Consider the following 21,455-nt stretch of genomic DNA (forward strand, 5'->3'; position numbering starts at 1 on the left):
ATCTGTAGCTGGTGCAGCAAACGACACACTCGGAAACCATAAAATAATTAAGCAAACTGCATGGGAAACCACGATTAGAGTAACCTCTAATTCTATTATCTAATAGATGTCGCTGCACCATACTGGCGGCAAATTTAAATACAATAAAATACACTAAGAATAAAAAGTATTCCATAAGTATGTAATAGACTACAGCTACTAAGGGTTTAAGTTAATAATTAAAATTAAGGCGAACCATTAACAGCTGTTCCATGACATTACTTATTAAACACTAATTATATCTTGATTAAATAAAAAAGTTAAAGCAGTGATATTTAAACGTGTGACAAGTATATAAGTTCATTCCGTTATGAATTCGAAAATATTTAAGTATCAAAAAAATTTACAGGGAGACTTGTAATTATGATTTTTTTAAAGAAATTTAAAGAATAATTTACCTGCCTTTATTTGCACAGTTACTTGCCAAAAATTATGGTTAGATATATTTGTTTCGAACTAATTGGTTCTCATCAGTACGATGTAACATACTACACATCCTCTTATTTAGTTCTTCATATGGATATAACTCCTATAACTAGTGTAAATTATAATACAATAAATTTTGATGTGACCGTTACGCAAAGGACATCAATCTTTATTCTCGAGTGTTCCATCGTGCTCCTTCTTATACGAGAACCGGAGAAACAAAAACTTTGCGGTAAGGCATCTCTCATGATCTATACTAATGCAAAAATGGGATTTCGATGTTTTCGTTCGCGAGATAATGCAGATGTGAGGAGTTCCAGTGTAATATTTAATAAAATCGTTTTCCAGTTGACATATGTTGATATAAAGCTAAAAGCTTTCATCTTATTTCCTAACGCACTCCGACTTATAAGTTTATTGGATTTGCTCAAAAGGTTGGATCCAATTTGTGTGCAAAGAAATGACACACAATAGCAGATGTTTTCAATGAGAACCGGTTATTTTTTTCTTTGTGTGTCGCGTTTTTTAACCTAATATAAACCGGGGCGTGATGTTCACGGTTTGAAAAATGTTTACGGATACATTTTTAATAGATAAATAACCACATAATACATCGTAGTAGAGAGAAAATATATTTCTATTTAAAAGTGAAAATACGTACTGTGTCTTCATAAATTTAATGACTGACGAATTAGAATAGAAAATGAATCAGTTGGACCGTTATAAATACCCAAATAGAATTGCCTGCGATACCTAAAATTCCCTCTGTCTTATTGGATTAAAGGGGAGAACGAGCAGACTTATAACTTTTAAAATTAAAAGATTATTACGGTATATTAAAACCATAAATCATATCTGAGGCTAAAGTAATTAGGCTCATTGATATCTTTATGAATTTAGGAAATCTCAAACTTGCTACAATTAGAAATTCTCGAGCTCAGCTTTTAATTCTCTTATTACGAACTTTTAAGGAGATGAGCAATAATATTTCTTATATTAGTTTGGAAGATAAAAGGGTGTTAAGGATAATGAAAATAGGGCAAATTTCTATTACTTTTCACGGAACAAGATTCGAGATTAAATGGCGGTTAAAGTAGCAATCTTGCTATTTTGCAAGAAATCTTATTAGAATAATGAATTAGTTTTAAATTTCTGGTATTTCCATCCGTGTGCAAGTATCAATAATGTTCCATTTTGTTCATTCATCGGTTGTCTTCGATTGTATTTTATCCTAACCTATGTTATATGTAAAATAAAAAATACCCAACTATGGATTCGGTTCATCCATCTCAATGCTCGAAAGTTCAGACTTTAAATGATCTAATGCCGGGAGCAAACATTCCTGAGATTGGAACAAAAGAGGTAAAACAACAAAGTAGTTAATGATACTGTCTGTAAGTAAAGTTAAAAGAGAACGAGATGAGAATAATTCCTAGAGTATGGCTCCCTATGGTACCACACGAACTCCTAGCCGGAGGAGCTTAATCTAGAGATAAAAATGAACAGCTCCAATTCTGGAAAGAATACAAATTTATTAAGAATTTATCCCCTGGATGATAAAGCGAACATGCCGGCCTTGTGTATTTTTAAAATAGGTGCAGTATGCCTGTCATAAAACCGTGTTTAGAGTTATTTTTTAAGTCTTCGTTTTATTGTTGCATTCTTCTACCTCAGCGAAAACAAATTTAATACACAGTCACATATATAGTCACAACAAGTGGGTTCAAGACAAATCCACATTAGAATTATTTTATAGTTTTCTTTTATTTAAAAAAATATGCACTTCACTTAACTTGAGCATAATCATATAAACTTTAATGAATGATTTCAAACACATTGGGAGAGAGACGTGATTAAATTTCATTTCAAGAAAAGTATCTAGTAAAAATGATGTACTGGGTGATATTTAAAAGGTGAAAAGCGTTGATCCCGATCTGGTGGATAATAATAATAATAATAATCGTTTAGATAGATTGTCTGAATTGTTGAATAAAATGAAGCAATACGGGTAGATACAAACTGCGATACCAGTTCAACTATGGTTTTCCAGTTCATCAAACGGAATCCAATATGTCACGCATGCTGTGTTAGGGGTATGACGCGGTTGTTCAGAATAAACCAATTACTTACAAACTGTGAACTGTTATTCGACATCTAAATAGTTTTGCATTGCCGTGAATTGAATTAGATCCGAGTGCAATTTAAACTTAGTATAAAATTATCTGTCGTGCTCCACCTCCATCGCATCATTTCACGGGAAGCAATAACGCGCGGGGAAATTAGACTGACTGAAAAGTATTTTCTAAATATTATTTCCAGACGTTATTCTTATTTAAACAATTTTCTCTATTCCTATTGAATTTGTCTAATAAATATGATTGTCTGACGAATTATTGTCCGAAATATTAGAATAGAAACACTACAACTACTCAACTTTTACTTATTTATTAACTATACATAATATAACTGCATAGCACCACTGAATTATTGAAAACTTTAAAACGTTTCGGTACCTTCTAAAAGGTGCACTAAATTATTTTTACTTCCTTTTGGACTTGCTGAAACTTTCATCAAACGTCATATAGCTCGTCAATGCCCTTTTTCAAACATTTTACAGCTTTCGTCCAACGTCGGTGTGAGAAAATTGTTTTAATATATAAAATATTCAAGACGCTGTCTATAAAATAAAGTGGAATGGAAGTGGCCGATTCGATAATTTAACTGAATAGAAGGTGGTAGGCAGGCAGCTAAGGTCAAATTTTATTAATTTCACTGTATAAGTTAGGAAATGGAAAATATTTTATGATGAGTTGGAAAAATTATTTATTTTGTAAACCATTATGACATTTATCCCAGGAAGAAATGCCCCAATACTCTTTGGTTTCAAAACATGTGTTGAAATTAAAAAGTAAAAATCGCGTCTTCTAAAACACACTTGTCTCTGAAAGCGTTTCACTTAGGGAGCTAAACATTTACCGGTGACTTGTCTATAAAGGTAAAAATCCACTTAATTCGGATATATGTAAATACGGCAACCAGTGACGTAGTTTACAAAAATTTTCGCTTAATGAGGTGACAATGCATGTTTAAAAATTTTTTAAGACAATATATGGTCAAAATGAAAAAAGAAAAAATACCGGTCCCATATTTTGTAACTTACTTTCATCCTGTGATGTAGTTAAAAAGTTCAAGGAGCATCCCCTACTATTAAAAAAAATTAAGGTAGATTTGTAAAAGAAAAATTATTTAAATAATTTCTACTTGACCTGCACCATCATTTTCTTTATAATTTCTCGGGTTAACTGGTAGCCTATAAGTTCTTACCTCGGCAGGAAAAGCATATCCGTTTATTGAATGCTCGGATCCGAACTGATCATGGAGTCCGTAGTGGATATGGATTTCTTGGAATTGATATTTATAGGATAGTGGACCCCCGGTCACATTTATGTGATGGCGAGTATCGTTATCCACCGTAAATATTACACTGTGTCCAGTGTTCATCATAGACCCGCTCACCTGGAAAGTAACAATTTTATTATCATTGGGAAATGGTCAGCAGACGAAGAGTTGTAAAACTTTTTATGAATTTTGTGGTAGCACAAGCGGCGGATAAGTCGGAGAGGGATGGACCACTTTTTATTATGAAACCTGAAATTATTAAAATATGTATAATAGGAAGCTAACAGTAATATTTTCGTTTAACTATTAAATGGTAATGTTTGAAAGCAAAAAGTTATTATTTATTATGTTATTGCACAGTTTCATTTGTGTAGTTAAAACTTTAGCCATTTTAGCCAAAGCAGTATGTAAATTATTGTATGTTATCAGTGGCATTTACTTTTAGAAAGATCAGATGTACCACAGGGTCCAATCTTGGCCCCTTACTATTTTTAATTTATGTAAATGATCTTTCACCATTAATTTGTTCAGAGTTTAGTACTAGTTTTTATAAAATTGTTATCTGTATATGTAATTAATAAATTGAAATTAATTGAATTTCATACTAGTGGTCCACCTCTTCTCTTAATCTAAGAAACATGTTTCGGCACAAACTAAGCAACAACTTCAAGATGCAATTTTTTTTTTTCGGAATGTTTTAGCAAATTTAACGGATGAGGGGGTACAAAGTAATTCGATATAGAACACAAAGCGGCGTGTATACCGTTCGCGATAATCTTGACATAATCGACACTTGGGAGGCGTATAAGCACATGTTTAAGGGAGAGGCGTAAGCGGTAAGCTTCTTACTCTGTGTTTATCGATGTGCAGGGGTCGGAGATTCGGGTCAAAGAGCAGCTTACTGGGCTCCAGATTAACGGGCGACTGTCTTCGGCCCTTGTTGCACAATGACCATTCTGGATTTATTAAACCCCAGAACGCTGGACCTGGAAATAATACAGATACGTTTATAGGTGTGCTATGTAACAAATCGGCAGATTTCTTAGAAAAAGGATTATAGTAATCACTCATAACCTTTTGTCTTATTTGCTAAGTCGGAATGTAGTAATGGCAGTGATTATTTTTGGTTTTCTTTTCGGTAAACGCGGTGGTAGAGCTAAATCGTGGTGGTTTGTTTGAAAAATTGCTACTGTATGTACAATGTAATCCATTTTTATTGCAATTTGTTCCTTTGTTGTTAAGATATTTGAAAGGGCAAAGGGGAAACAAGTAATCCTCAATTTAAAAAGATGTGGTCGAAAATCTTATATTTCAAGAAAAGCACCCAGTATTTTTTTCAGAAAATGACAGGAACATAATTAAACGAACTGCAGCGATAGCCATTCATTTCGATTCCATTTTCATTTTGACCGGAAAATAAATTTACTAACAACTTTACAACTAAAGTATAGGGGGTTAGTAAAAATACCTACTTTTTCGAAAAACGTAACAAATTCACGATTATTTTTGAAGATATTTAACGTAAACTAATGAAACTCGGGCTACTGTTTAAGTAAGAGTAAAAATTCATTAAATTTGTATACAATTATGTCAACCAATAATGGAAATACTGGAAACTACTTACTTAAAAACAGTTTTTTTTGTTAAAAAGAAGCTTACTACATATTTAAATACAGTTAAAAACAGTATTTTTTTCCAAAAATTTCTCGTTGAAAAGTCTTAAAATCGTATTTGTTACAAAAAATTCGAGAGTTCAGCTCAACATCTTCAGAGACATTTGCGTAAATGCCATATTTTTCAAAAAACAAAGCAGGTTAAGACAGGTTCTGGTGCTGTTTTTTATACATCGTCTCCACTGAATTATTAAGCTGAAAATAAAATAAAAAATCTCGCAGGAGTCATAGCTATCATGTATTCTACAAACATACGAAGCGAATTACACTTTGAAAACAACGAACAAACATTCAGTGACCGTTGATTGGGAACTATTCCTCTCCTGGAATTATTCCAGCCACGACCAAGAATCAGTGCCGCACTACCTGTACGAACCGAATTCAATACCCCAACAAAGTACAAACAAGGAGCATCTTATGTAGTGTACCTACTTGTAAAGCTCGTACAAGCATTTAGAGATAAAAGGGGTTCTCTCGCCTTCAATCACTTTCTCATTGGATTTGGTCCTCTGAAATTTTCAAAATTTGTTACCGAATGTCAACTAATCTTTCTCATCGCCGAAAACTCAGAGATTGATTTTAGCCTCGGTTTTAGATTTATTTCATCGGGACGAAATGACAATGTTTTTTCACGAAAATTATAAATTGATGTCAGTTTAAAGCTTATGAAAGTACATTAACTCGAAATGTAGGTATATATGCATATATTTGTATAGAGTATAGAGCCTCAGGTTATACAGGGTGACATGGAAAAAAGTGCAATGCTTACCAGCACATGATAGAGGGATCTCATCACCAAACATATAAAAAGATCATATACACTTCTAAATTCCTTTTGTTTTCAAGATACACTGTTAAAGAAATTTTGGAAAATATTGAATTTTTTTTATTACTCCCAATTAAGTGGAGGGAATCTACTGACAATTGGTACATAATTTCCTCTATAGGTTGCCAACCAAATTAATAAATTAATATGGTCTTGTAAATATTTTAACATTTTGCGATAGGTAATATAATTCCTATTAAAAGTTCCTCTTAATTTTTCAACTCCACAACTAGTTGGCAACCTGTAGCGGATATTGTGTACCAATTGTCGGTACATTCCCTCCACTTAATCCGAAGTAATCAATATTTTCCAAAATTTCTTTAACACTGTATCTCGAAAACAAAAAGAATTTAGACATAAGTGTATAGGAACTTTTTACATGTTGTGTAATTTGTCTGAATTTCAGGGGTTATTTATTTCACATAATATGACGTTTGGGAGAAAGTTCAGTATGTCCTCAGTATTGGTACGCAACTTTTCCTTTTTCAATAATATCTACGGTTTAATCTGCTGTTATAAATGAATTCTCTAAGTGAGACTGTTTGATTTAACCCTCTTTTGTCAGAGTGGTCCACATCCTTCCGTCGAGATTAACCTAGTAAAGCAAAAAGGTATCTGCCTCGGCTGGAACCCAACCATTACCCATCAACATTACCAAGTTGCGGTTAACAGTGCTGACCTTAGCTCTAATCTGATTTTTCTTCGCCGGGCGGTTTCGAGGTCTAATTAAAGTCAATATTTGTGTGAGCCACTGCACATTATCAGCCATTCGATGAGCGTCTAACGACTCAGCAGCTTTGTCTAATTTCGAGAATCAATGTTCGCATCGCCCACAAAATACTACATAGCCTATGGGTATTCAAGAGTTTGACTATGAAATTTTATTATGACTTAGGGTCACTATACATTTATTTATACATGTTAAAAAGTAAAATGCACTGCTGATAAAAAACATCTGTAAAATGTCTTTTAATTATTAAATTTTATTTCAGTAAATTCATTGGTAGCTATGTTTTTCCTAAAGCCTTAATTGGAATTTAAACGAACAACATAAACAAATGTATAAAATTTAGTTTTAAGAGTGTTCTTAATTAAAATTAAGTGTGTTATTGCGACATTTTGGGGAATCGATCTGCTTGGTGAAAAAATAAACTGTACTTAATGTATTTTTATGTATGAAGAATTACCATTTGAAGATCGACTGATATTTTTAATTTTTCCATTCTAAGTGCCCTTTTTGTATAAAATCGGGAAAAATTTTATTAGAAGTTGTTTAGAATTAAAACGTACGTTAATGTCATAAATATGTTGGCATGTAAAACAGAAAATATTTGTTTTGTTTCTGAGAAGGCAGACTTAATCCTTCAGAAATAAAACTATGGTACAAATTACGTTGAAATCGGACTAAAACTACATTTTCACGAACTTGTAGGTATAATCAGATTTTTTTTGGCAAGAATAACTTTCCTATAAAATAAAAATTCGCGAACACACTGTATATTTTTTGTAGGTAGGTACCTACGTAGATTTTAGATTTTAAATTCGTATCTTATAAATTTTTAACGTGACGTTTGTGATACCTATTTTTTAATTTTTCAAAAAATTTATCATAATTATTTTAAAGTTTACCTACTTTAGTAACAACAATGTCGGATTCTAAAAATCAGTGGCTTCGCCAGTATAAATATGAATTGTAGAAATCCAGTAGACTTGCGGTATTTGAAGAAGTTTATTGTAGGAACTTTTTTATTAGCAAACCTTCTAGAAAGAATACAATGAACATAATAGCCAGGATATTTGCAAATATTGCTTATTTCAAAGTATTTTGCGAATTCTATTATGGAGCATATACATACTCGTATATGTATATAATGCAGAATATAAATAACGTAAATATTACGAATTCTAAAAATATTACGATTCACCTTAGTCGTTAGTGTAGTCAGTTTAGAAATAATTTAATCATTTTTAGAAAAAATATTCTAGTTCTCTTTAAGACATCGCTTAGCCGGGTACAGGGTAATGTTATTTTAAAAAATAAAAAAAAGTTATATTGCCTACGTACAGCTTTCCAGTGTTTCTTAATTTAGGAAAACCCATCGCGCAAAAAGGCAATTTTAAGTGGAACGTAGAATAACACTCAACATTAAAAAGTTAATTTGCTTATATTTAAAGCAAATTACTTTTTTCTCTTATTACAAAGTGAGACGTAATTAAAAGTTCATTTGAGTTTAGGTCGAGGTTCATTTAAAAATTCAGGAGAATGAAACCGAGGCACTGTTATCAATGTTATTTCCCACTCGTTTTGACAGGCCAGTACATAATTCGCGGTTAAGAGCCACACTAATGACTTGTAAACAGGCAACTAATTAACTAATTCCACCACAGACGGTTTCGGGCTGTGTAATCGTCAATATCCATTTATATTCGCATTAATATTTCATAAAATCATCCCACAAATGTATTTGTTTTTCATTAAAATTAATAAAGTTTGTTAATAAGTTGTTCACAGAATTATGAATTTATTATTGATGCGTAGCATGTTTATATAAATCGCGCTCCCGTAAAACTTTACTTAATGAAAACGCTGGTAATATTTTATCGATAAATAGTTGTTTATTGCGAATTTATACAGATGTTCTATTTGCATGTACCATTCAAGATACGATGGGTAAGTATTTAGAGGGAACAACAAACTTGTACTAAGAACGGTGAGATCCCGATCGACTGGACTTACGTAAATTTATTTCGGGAGTTTAAAAGTTTGTTAGAAGCGGAGATGATGCGGTAAACGAAGTATAAATCCAACCACAGTAGCAGTTGAAGAAAGGCAAAGAAATAATTTCTTGATTTCTTTGATTTTTTTTAAGATGATTTTTTTTAAGATTCATTGAGGTTTATTATATCCATGACTATTATAACCTTTATAGGTACGACATTTTCGTAGAAACAATGCCATAAACATAGCGAGCGTGCATATACATGCAACAACGAAAAAGCAATTCCTGGCACACAGAATGCTTCATTACACCAAGTGACTCGTGTCGTACCATAAAATTGCACGAAATGTGCAAAATATTCACTGGCGGCTTAACAGTTCACACTTCGTGAGCGACTCGTGGCGTATGTGTTTCCACCAAACAGTATCGAGGGCGTCGTCGACGTCTCTTCAGTGGAACACGCGATACGGTCATAATATGCCCAGTGCCACACCTAATACTAAACCCTGAGTTATAGTCAATATATTTTATGCTTCGGCTAGACATGTATAAACTAATCAGGGGAACTTCGGTATTACCTTATATCTATAGGACTCTATATATAGCATTTAATATGTTTGTCCACTTTTTGTGCTCCATTTACAAATTGTATTACACATAAGTTTTTACCCACATTTATTAGACTTTATTTTATTAGCAACTACTTTTTGTCTAATAATATCGTACATGATTGTCCAGTATTTATTACTTATTATAATGACAGCCGCCGACATTAATTATTTTCATGTCACCGCTCTAACCTGAAACACCCTGTATATTGTTAAGTAACATATTTTTTTTTGTTTAAATTTCTCTGTATTCAAAAAAGTTAATAATGATTTTTTTTTGTTAGTTACTTTGTCATTAAGAAAAAATACTTTCAGCAGAATTTTTTGAATTGAATTATTAATTCCAATTTATATTAACGGAACGTTAAAAAATAAAGAGATTACAACTATAAGCTTTAGAAATTATGCCTCTTTATTAGTAAAGATTTTAATCTAATTCATTGCTTCCTTATTTTGATTTATTTTTATAAATATTGGGCTTTCGTGCGTATTCAAATTATATCTGACTATATTTAAGATGGATATCAAATTATTTTAAGCTAACTTTTGTTTCGCAAATATGGGCAGTTAACACGATTTTAATATAAACAATATCCAACCCACCCTTCGTTTCTGCTTTCACGAGTAAGTATCGTCAGTCGACATCTTTTCCTATGGATTTTCATTACTCCTTTGGTTACCTTCGATCAAAGCTTTATTATAAACAGATAATTGTGCGTAGGTATTATTGTTAGCATTTGTAGGATTTCTTTCGTCAGCTACGAATTTATCATTTAAGAATTCACGCGCAATTTGGTTTTCCTAGACGATGGTAAATAGCGTCACTGATTTTGAAAATAATGGCCTGGAAGGATTCGTATGCAACGGAAATAAATTCTGCTGTTATGTGGCAAAATAATGCGCGTTGACATGCTTTTAGGATTTATTAGAAAGAACGTGAAGGTACTGTGGTGACCCGCTATAACCTTTTATATTTTACAAGTTCTGTGTAGATGAGTAACCTTTTATGGAATTTGAAGAGAAAAGGAAATATCGATTTTTTTACTTTTTTGTTATAGTAAGTAGAGAATTTGGTAGCTATTATTCAATTGTTGGAACATTTAGAATGCTTGAAGCATTAATTAATTTTTAATAAAATAATGTTTCAATAAGGCTCTATACTGAGTTGTGTGAATGTATTTTCTTTAATATTTGCAAGACATATATTCAAGATTAAATCATATATCTAAAATAATCCATAAAGGTATTTTTATAAATATTTGTTCCATAAATACGTCTCTCTGACATACCGAATATATGTGTGTAGTAATTTCCATAATTTCTTTAATCGCCTATTGCAATCTCTGACATTGTTTTCCGAATCTAGTGAAATATATACGTCTAGATTTAAGCGTGTTTAATTAATTCCTGTCGGCAATAAATATCGCCAGGCATTTATGAAAATTTGCAGATACAAATCTAAAAGTTATGTGAATGCGTAATTATGAGAGCGTCCATATAATTCCATATTTCTGGACAGGCATGTTATTCAACACACCACGATTTTATTTATAAATAATATTTGCCAAATTAATCCAATCGGTCTAACTACGTCAATTACGTTCAGGAACAACTTTGTTTGCTACCAAAATGTATTACAAATTGAATTGCTATTCGTTACATATCTACACAGGCATAGATACCAAAACATATTTTTCAGGAAAATTATAAGCAAACAGTAACGCGATATTCAGCAAACCACTGCACTGTTGCAGTTATTTTAAATCAGTAAAGACAACATTTCAACACAAGTTCAGCCGAACCCTACTGCAAACATATACAAATTTCGATTTACCAGTTTTTCACCATACCATATAAATAATTTAAATTTTAACAAATCAATTTTCCTCCTGCCTGTTAGATTTCTATTCCGCTTTGCTTTTTTTTTTCTTAATATCGACATAGTAATGAACAGGGGTAGGTGTTTGTGGCAATGATTTATTACTTAGGTATACGAATATATTTAATACTTTTTACTCGTACAAAAACAATTTTGGCTAATTATACCATCGGCGCTTCTCTTTTGTCCATACACTGTGAACTGATAACAAATTAAGTTGTCAGCAGCAGGTTGTTTAGTTGCCGTTCATTAATTTCGCCCTAATAAGAGTACAACCTGAAATTTTAATGGTATTTTAATTCCTTGGTGTCTGCTTGGCCTATTTATCGTCATTAAACGAATTAAATAAAACTAATATGTATTATCGCGTTAAAGGCTCTATGAATTTTAATGTCACTGATTGCGTGTTAAGCATTTTGAAAATTGTCGGTTGTTCTCTAGACTGCTATTATTAATTCGAAGATGATTTTATTTTACATAGTGTGTGATGTTATTATGCGAGGGACAAATTGTTGAAAACAAATTTCGATTTTTTGCACAACAACTAAGTAAATACGTACTAAAATATTATGCTAAATGCGCCCGTTATCGCGGCGGAGGACGCAGAATCGTTGGATTTATAGAATCCTACTTAAAAAAATTCGTGCAGAAATCTTTAATAATTATTATTCCCGTAGCTAATTAAGCCGCTGTAACGCTATGCTACCCGACGAGTGTGTTAACAGATGTTGCTAATTTTTCACTTAATGACTTCAGACATTTTCCAATTAGAAATGCAGATGATCAGATATATTTTAAAAGCATGTATATTTTCTTAAGAAATTAACAATTCCATTTTCTTTATAGTTGATGGAAATTACCCTTTTCTAAGAAATATTTTTACATCAAAGTATTATTAATGTTATGTTTTTGGATATTCAGAAAAGTGGTAAAATTATTCAAAAGAGTGGTAAAAGAATTTTTTTGGCTTTTTTAATAAGTAATTATGATGCAAACACATTTTTCCCTTAAGAGTTAATGCGTGCTCGGAAAATGGGCCCATTTTTCATACAAAAGCCATCTCATCGGCGTTAAAAACAGATAAAACATATGACATAACGAGGCACTTAAGGAATTATAAGAGGTGCAACAAAAAACATTAAGAGAAGGCGTCAGCATCCCGCAATATACCCGTAATTAGAATTTATGTTAAAAGCGTAAAAAAGCACTTAGAGAGGCGTTGTAGACAAAGTTGTAAATATGTTGTAGTACACAGAGCTATCGGTTTCCTCAGGCACTTTAGCACGCTCAGAAACCCATTAGAGGTTTTTGCGGCAAGCAGGTGAAGTTAAGGAATGCTGGTAGACCTGCTATAGATAGATTGACCTAAGGGCCACTTTTTATCCATCATCTGCCTCAGTTCTCATAGGGAACCCACCACTTTGCCAGTTGGCAATGCACACATCACTTTCGTGCATTATATGTAAAATGTACCTTTTGTATCGAAGGGTTTTATTAAAATTTTGTACCCCCGCATCAATATCTCGAAAATAGCTGATATCAATCTTGAGGGGCAGACCTATTCTTCGTGCTGGGTATGAGATTTATTGACGCCTCAAAATGTGGAGTTTTGTAAAAAGGAAGAGAACAAAATGTCAACCTTTGTCGAGTTTTAATTGGATTTTATTCAGTAATAATAAATGGTTTTCTAAAATCACGTTATTAGTAATAAATTGAATATTTTTTTATTATGGTGTGTTTATGTGGGAGGTCACTGACCAAATGATTCTATAGGTATAGAGAGCAAAGCTTTGATATACAAACTAACAATACGCAATGTAGAACGTCTACTTTTAAAGTATTTGTGTGTATTCATCAAACAAAAATTCTAAAGGCATTAAAAATACCTACCATATTTTACGTGTAAGAATAAAAAAAACAATACGTGTTTTAAATTTTGCATTTCGCATTCTCTTGTCAATTAAAGATTGAAGTTATGTTTTTAAATGTGTTAGCTAGTGATTGAAGTCTATTGAAATATGTCGTGCGAAGTAAAATTTGTTCAAATCGTTTATCTAGCAATTAAATCTTACATAATCATTCTAGGCATGCAACTAAGAAATTTGAACTACAAGACATCCACGCATAACTAGCTATATGGACTAATTTTTGAATTCATTTTTGTATAATCAATACACAGCAACAAATAGGTATACACAGAATTTAAGCTGAAAATAACTTTTTACGGTAATCTAAGATATCTACAAACAGTAGGCTCTTAGATGAATTCCTTTTCCTCTTAATTTCGTAATAAATATGAACTGTTTCCAGTGAATTGCACCCTTCCCACAGATTAATTGTTTCCGAAATTTAATTGCTCCTGTATAGGAAATATGCGTTAATGATGTTTGATTCCGTAGCTAAGACCTAAAACAGCACAGTTCCTAATACAACGGTGCTTTGTCAGACAATATTTGCAGCCGCGTCAATTCATCTTAACAATTCGGGTTATGGGGAACGTTAAGTTTAATAGCTGTGTACATTATTCGTTTAAGATAAATTCCCGGCAAGGTGCTAATTGTGTTCAGGACAAGGGATCAAAGGTTAACTCCTCAACTGTTTCCGTCACCTCTTTCAACTTATTGTTACGTTGCCATGGTAGCAATCCAGCCGTCGATAATTTGCAATCAGTGTTTCCCTAACTCGTCTTAACTGTCATTAGGTTTCATCAAAACTCTCCCTTTCAATTATAACAATCTTCCCGGGTGGAATTTCCAGCTTTAATTTTCATCGGAAATTTGATGTATCTCTACTCTAACGAAACCGCTTATTTAGACACTGCCGGTGACGATAATATTTTTCCGAAAGTGAAGTTATATTATTGAAAATGTGAGGGGGTGCCTCCAGTTAAATAATTAGACTACAGTTCTGCGCAAGAAATAAGGGAAGTTAAACGGCAGTCCGCGTAATGTTTTTGGTCCTGCGACCTTTTTTTGCCGGTCTACGTGACCGCTAGCTCCAGGTTTAAATCTAAATAGGGATGCTTTGCAGAAAACATGTTGCCAGTTTATCAAAATCCTACTCTAGTATTCCCTAAAACATATTTTCATAGAAACTTATTCTTTATACGTAGGCCTTATTTATTTTCCACAATTTTACGACGGCCCTTATTATGGTAATATACTTTTCAATAACTAGTGTGTAATTTTTTTTCTGCGAAGACAGTAGTGTGTCACCTATTAATGCAGTATATTTATATAAAAACTATTGCTGTAGTAAGATATCCTGTTCACATCGGCATGTGTGAAAGATATCTATCTCAATACAACTTGTTCATTCACGGCATATTGTAGAGCGGGGCTTACGGCCAACAGATTATTTTCAGCGCGGGCCACAGAGGAAATGAAAAATTAACAGTTCGGTGTTTGCTGAATATTAATGGCCCCAGAACTGAAACTCCAAAGAAAAATAAACCCAACATTAATTAAACCAAGCTGGAGTTACTCTAAAGACTCGTTTTTTCTCCCTATGACATTCATTGCAACTCAGGCCCCAACTCTGACGTCTACAGATATGCGCCTAGAAATATTAGAAATAAACTAAGAAGTAGGCGATTACGGAAAAGTTTATTTAACACGATTTCGGTTTGTTTTATGGGAAAAATTCTAGATTTATTTGGAGTTCATTTGTCTAACTAGCATAATAGAAATTTGAAAATGAAATATGTATACCTTATATCATGTTTTTTATTAAGAAAGTGTATTAACAATATCTTTAGTAGAAAATATTCTGGGAAGCTATGTATTTGTTGTTTTTAAGAATCATACTCATTTTCTCGAGAATTCAGAATGTTAACCTAACTTTTTTTTTATTTTTATAACTTTTATAAAAGCAGATCTCTTTTATCCCGCACATTGAATGGAAAGCTAATTAGCAATTAGCGCTATTATATTTGCTTAATTGCTTCATCTTCCTTTGGGGGGAATAGATCTGTTAATTCTAATGAATTGAAAATGCGTCTCTCAAAATCGTTTTTGTTCTAATGAGCCGAACCCAAACATACAGAATTGTTCGATGGGATTGTTTGTGAAATTGGCAGTCCTTCTGTAACAAATAAAACCTACGGCATTTTAAAATTTATTATTAAAATGCAGAATATTTGTATACCTACCTATAATGTCGAATGAAATAAATAATTATTATGGGAGCTGAAGCGGTATATATCCATATGGCGTGTCGTTTTTCTTTAACACCAAATACAGGAAAAGATTCAGAAATTAATTATTCATCGATTTACCTAAGGCAAATGCTATTAGCATTTACAGTTACAAAATTACATGGAAACGTTTTAGAAAGTTCATGTTCAAAAGCAATTATACCAAACTTTGTCACTAATTTTGGATAAATTACAACCAATGTCGAAGAAGAAATTCTGAGTCATAAAAATGGTCACATTATTAAAATCATATCAACAGTTATTTCGGTCAAAATCAAGGCTAAAGCCATAACAATTAGAGACCCAATTTCATATACCTAAGTGTCTGAAATTTCGTAAATTTTATTAATACGTACAAAATTAACATGAGAAGCATATTAAACAAAGTTAAAAATATCCAAAAGTCAATAGTATGAATTATTTTTTATAATTAGTTACTTTAGCTTCAGTTCAGAAGTAAAAAAATAATGTGCTATTCAGAAAACTCCCTTTAATTTCAATTCTTTTGTTGACTTTTCAAGTCTTTCAAGAAATTCCCTGGTGAGAGTAGAATAAAATTCTCCCCTTTCAGATTAATTCCTTATTTTGTCAGTAAAAAAAATAGTGTCTTATCTCATGTGCAGCTAAACCCTCTCCTCTGTAATTTGATTTAATCCTTTCCCTTGTAGGAAACTAATTGATTAAACAACGACACCCACGAAACACAGAGGGCGGCGAACAAATAATGAATTATTACTCGGGGGAAAGCTACAAGTGCCTGCGAAAACCATTGTTGATATAGAAAGTCGGAATGGCATGCTGCTGACATAAATATTATTCAACAAAAGAGCTCTCATAACGGAATGAAAAGGTCTAAGCCGGCTTCAATCATACTGCCCCGGCAAAACTCCACTTGATTTTCCAGTTAAGCATTATCGCGACGTCTGTGCAATATTTCCTCAAAAGAATCAGATTAATTTAATTATACCGTCAATTATTATCTACACCAGGAATTGGTTTGAAGGCTCTCAGGGAAGGTTAAACAAAATTTAGTAATCGACATAGCCTTCTAAAGGTATACAGGGGATTTCTTACTTATCTATTTTATTACTTACATTTCGTTTTCTAGTTAATGCATTATTTAATTTCAAATTTCTTTGTTACTTTTTTCAATTCTTCATATAACAGCACCAAACTAGTTTTATAATCTACCTAAAAAGTTGTAATGACCGTAAAATATATAAATGTATACAAAAGGTGTTTTAATCTCATTAGAAAATATATATTTGCATAAATCCTCGCATATTAAAAATACATTGTTTATTTTCTTTCAAAAATATATTATTAAGTAACGACTGGCAACAGGTAAAAAAAATGGTATGTGGTATCTAGAAAATCTTTCATCTCCTCTTGGTTCATGATAACAGTTTAATACCCGGTACATTTCCGATATTACGAAAAAGAGATTTATGCTTGAAAATTTGTTCCGTGTGATTACCCATTCCACAAATTTCTCTCCCATCTGCGGGCTGAACAAATTTTCAAACAAAATTCTCATCGTGTATTACCGTACTGCCCGTAAAATGTAATTGGTTGGTGATTTTCTAACGGAAAGCCGCGAATCCTATTTTGTGTATGAGCACATGTTCAATATTTTTTTATTAAGAGCGATGTCGTCGAGGCACATAACAGATCTGTGGTTAAGAAAGGTCTCGAAAATAAACGGTAGAGAAAACAGGAGTATATTTTTCTTAGAAATTGCATCATCTTTCTTGTGGCTTGGTGATATACATTGGATGTTCGGTTTTATATTGCCCACTCATTCACTTGGCTTTGATTTGATTGCAAATCTTTCGCCCGCTGCTATCTGTTACATATCGTATACCGCCGTTTTTTATTTGCTCCCCTTTCGCACGCCATATTTTTCCGAGTGTAAAAATATTTCTACTGATATTAAACCACTAAAATTTATCACGATACAAAGTGATTGTCTCCTATCCTAGCTATTTAACACCATTTTTCTAGATATATTAAATTATATTCGTTAACAGATCTCAGTGAAATAAAACGTGATTAGATACCTATATGTAAATGAGATACCTATTCTAATAGTTTTTTTTTTATTTGCGGTATTAATAAAATATTCTGCGACTGTGTGAATATATTTATTTGTGCAACTGTTGCAAAATACTGCACTTGTATGAAAATATATCATATATAGATGATATTGGGGCAACCAATAAATAAGCTGAAGAACAATCATTACCTATATATTAAATGGGGACCTATTATGGAACTGAATTGAAAGGAAAAGCGTGGGTAATGATGAAATCTGCCTGCGTAATCGACTTTTTATGCGGCAGGCAGTGGTAGACGAAGGGGGAGTTATCAAATGTATTTTCCAAAGTACCTGCAAATGAGTTCGACTTCCAATAGCGCTCCCCATCCTTTATTTGTAACTTCTATTCTAAATGTATTACTTTTCCCTTACAAAGCTAACCTTGAACTCATTGGGAAAAAGTAAATGGTGTACCTACCTAATTACCTATATGTATAGGAATCAAAATTGTCAAACTTTTATAACCGACACCAAAGGTTAGAAGCTTTAATTACATATTTGGGATGTGAATGCACCTCCTGTTTCTAGAGAGTTTCTGAACAATTTTGTTAAGACAGTTAATGAAGTTTTTTGTATTACTTGCTGAAAATGCATAATTTTATTAAATTTTGTTAATAAGCGCAGTAAGATTTTTGCTAGGAAGTGCATGAAATAATATGTTTATCACAATAGCCTAAATATTATTTTCTTAACTGTATTGGCGTCATTGTTTAGGCTTTTAAAATCAAGGGAATGTTTTCTATTAGTCTGCTAGGTAACGGACAAGAATTGGAAAAAAAAGTATAACGAGTGTAATTTCCCGATAAATGAGGCCTTATCTGTCGGACTCTAGGAAGTCCCGCCCAATCGACTACGCCGTATTAACTAGCATCTGGAAATGAAATTTTATTTTTCGTGGGTATAAAAAAACCGTAAAGTTGGGTAGTAAAACGTTTCGGTGTGCGCCACGTTACAAGGATATATTGAAACTATCCCGAAGTCAGGAAGTTAGAAAATGTAATCGACGGCAAAGTAACTCAGGCAGATTTATGAACTGTTCTAATGTAAGAAGTTAGTTCGTTTAGTTAAATACGTGTTCAGTAAAATTATAATGACAGGTAATCTGGATGTTCAACATTTGCAGATGTAAACTAAAACATCTCTGGAAAGTTTAGTTCCCGAATTCCGGGCTGGCGAAATTAACCGGGCGAAGCTCGAAGAGCCTCTTAATTGCAAAAGTCTTTTCCAGTTTGTTACATTTACAAATTGACACGTTCTGGACCGCTGCAGCTCTCGACCTCGTCCGAGGGCGGCAAGAGTTGCTAACTACCTTTCTGGCCATTACGGCGGCACAACTGATAAAAGAAACACCATTACTGGCGGCTCCAGTTTCGACTTTTTCCACCAGAAAGCAATACCGCCGCCACCTGAAATGTCAGCTGCTATTGCGGACGCCGCCACATGTCGCCAATCTCACGAGGATCTTCTACTACTGCCCGGCCAAAACTTTTTTATTAAAAATATACAATCCGGCTTACACGCCGACAGCTTTTATTATTCCCCATCGATCGCATAATTTAATGGAATTAAGCCGGAACTTAACTTTCTCTCGCGGACGAACTTCCTCGATGAAGTCTCTTAAGTGTCAGATGTTAGAAAAATTGCTTCATTAATATACTAAATGATCCATAACTCTCTTTTTATTGTGTGTGATCTGCTCAAACGTATTTCAGGTGGATCTGGGAATATTATTAATTCTCGAAGACAGCAATATTCCAATCCAAGACGACCGTGACCAAGATAAAATTTTCAACTTAATTTTCTCATACATTTTTTAACACATCGTTTCCGATTGGATAAATAAAACCTGAAGTACTTTAACCTCATCTTGTGACGTATAAAACTATGTATCTCTAATTAGATTTGTTTTAATAGGCGTACACAATTTTTTTTAACTTTATTTCATCACACATCTCTGCATGTTATTTGTAGAAGATCAGAAATTTATGGCAACACTAACTTATTCAGAAGTTGGTTTATCAAGTTGGCTTTTGAATAATTTAAAAGGAGTATGGGTACGTCAATATTTGTGTTAAAAATCTTTTAAAGAAACGCGGAACTCGTTTGGATTTCTAACCAAATCGTATTGTGAGGGTCTCTAGCTTTCAACTAAGTGAATTCCAAACACAAACTGTCTCTTATATTTTAGTAGACACGAAAGATTATCACTAATAGATAAATATTTATTTACATCGCTGTTGAACAGATTACCTCAGCAAATTTGAAAATGTTTAACTTATATTTATCATGACTACACCATGGTTCACTAAAAATATTAATTAAATGCACTTTTTATAGGCACCGTCCGTGAAAATAACACATCGATATGATTTTGATATACGTGCAAAGAGTTGATATACGTGAACCCACAAAAGAGAAATAATTACAACAGTCCTGAACCTAATTTCCTCTTTTTACACGTATTTCATTGTTAGTTACCCAACCCAGAGCTTATATTTACACTATGAATCTTAGAATGTTGAAAAGCATTCATCAATTCGTCATTAAATAATGCTGCAGCCGTCAACTTTGGAAATTGCCCCTACACACGCAAGCCACTAAATATAGTTGCAAATCCATCAATAGCAAGAAAAGGCTTTGTTCCTCGATTTCAACTTTTGGCGTTTTTGCTGTTGACATTGTACCCAATTATCTATACAAAGATAAATTTGCTTATCAACTTACAATACAATATTTACGTATGCAACTCAAAATACACAATACGTTACCAACGGAATAAACAGTGAAAAGTCGCCCACGATATTTTGTCGTTTTGGTTGTAACCGCGAGGCGTCGTATTTTTCTCTGTAAGGAATATCAAAATAGAACTTCCCTCAGCGTATAAATATTTATTGAAATAATAATTGGTAAGCAGCGCTTGTGCTCGGGAAAGTTGAACGTCTGGGAAATTAAACTATGATCAAGTTAAGTGCTACGGAATCACCGCCAGCTTGATCTTAAGTCATCTCAGCCGGCTCGACGATAATAATTATCGTTAAAGTTTCCAAAGAGAACAATTCCTGTAACGTTTGATCTTGGATAGTTTAATTATTGTGAAGTTTATAGATTGGATTAGAGAAATTGTTATAATTATTCCGTCAAATTGGAATGCATTAGCCATGAGTGCTACGTAAGCGATCAGTCCGTGTTGTTTTAGTTTAGATATATACATACACTATGCCTTTCGATGACTATACAATGAATTTGATTTATTTACACTTTATATTTCAAAGAATAGTGTCGTCGATTGTGAAATGCAAATGGAAATTAATTACCTGAAAGTTTGAATGCACTTTATTTAAATTAGGTTCGCCGAAATCGGGATTTAAAAAAATCATTGCGAACGTTAAGCCGAACAAACAACAATATTTTATTCTTTTTTTCGTGTTCGCAACGTGCAGCCTGGTTCATTGCGAGCAAATCGTACTGAATGAAACATTGATATTCGTAGGTTTATACATTCCGATATTATCAATAAATTTTAGTTTGCTGTCAACCATTTCTCTCTTTTTTTTTCAGTAAATAACGCTGCGTATTGACAAAACTACCGGAG

The 21,455-nt window shown here is 32.9% G+C and overlaps 1 protein-coding gene across 6 annotated transcripts in view; it reads right to left on the bottom strand.

The window, feature by feature from the left end:
* The window catches only part of LOC108912306 (carbonic anhydrase-related protein 10), a 121,252-nt gene that overhangs the window by 24,023 nt on the left and 75,774 nt on the right, over positions 1–21,455 (bottom strand). For all 6 annotated transcript variants that reach the window (XM_018717514.2, XM_018717516.2, XM_018717511.2 and 3 more), the window contains 2 exons: positions 4,714–4,850; positions 3,790–3,981 (listed from right to left, as the gene is read on the bottom strand). In XM_018717514.2, the coding sequence (XP_018573030.1) occupies positions 3,790–3,981; positions 4,714–4,850 (329 nt within the window). The remainder of the gene's footprint in view (positions 1–3,789; positions 3,982–4,713; positions 4,851–21,455) is intronic.

This window comes from Anoplophora glabripennis, unplaced genomic scaffold, assembly GCF_000390285.2.
Source record: "Anoplophora glabripennis isolate ALB-LARVAE unplaced genomic scaffold, Agla_2.0 scaffold183, whole genome shotgun sequence".
NCBI lineage: Eukaryota > Metazoa > Arthropoda > Insecta > Coleoptera > Cerambycidae > Anoplophora > Anoplophora glabripennis.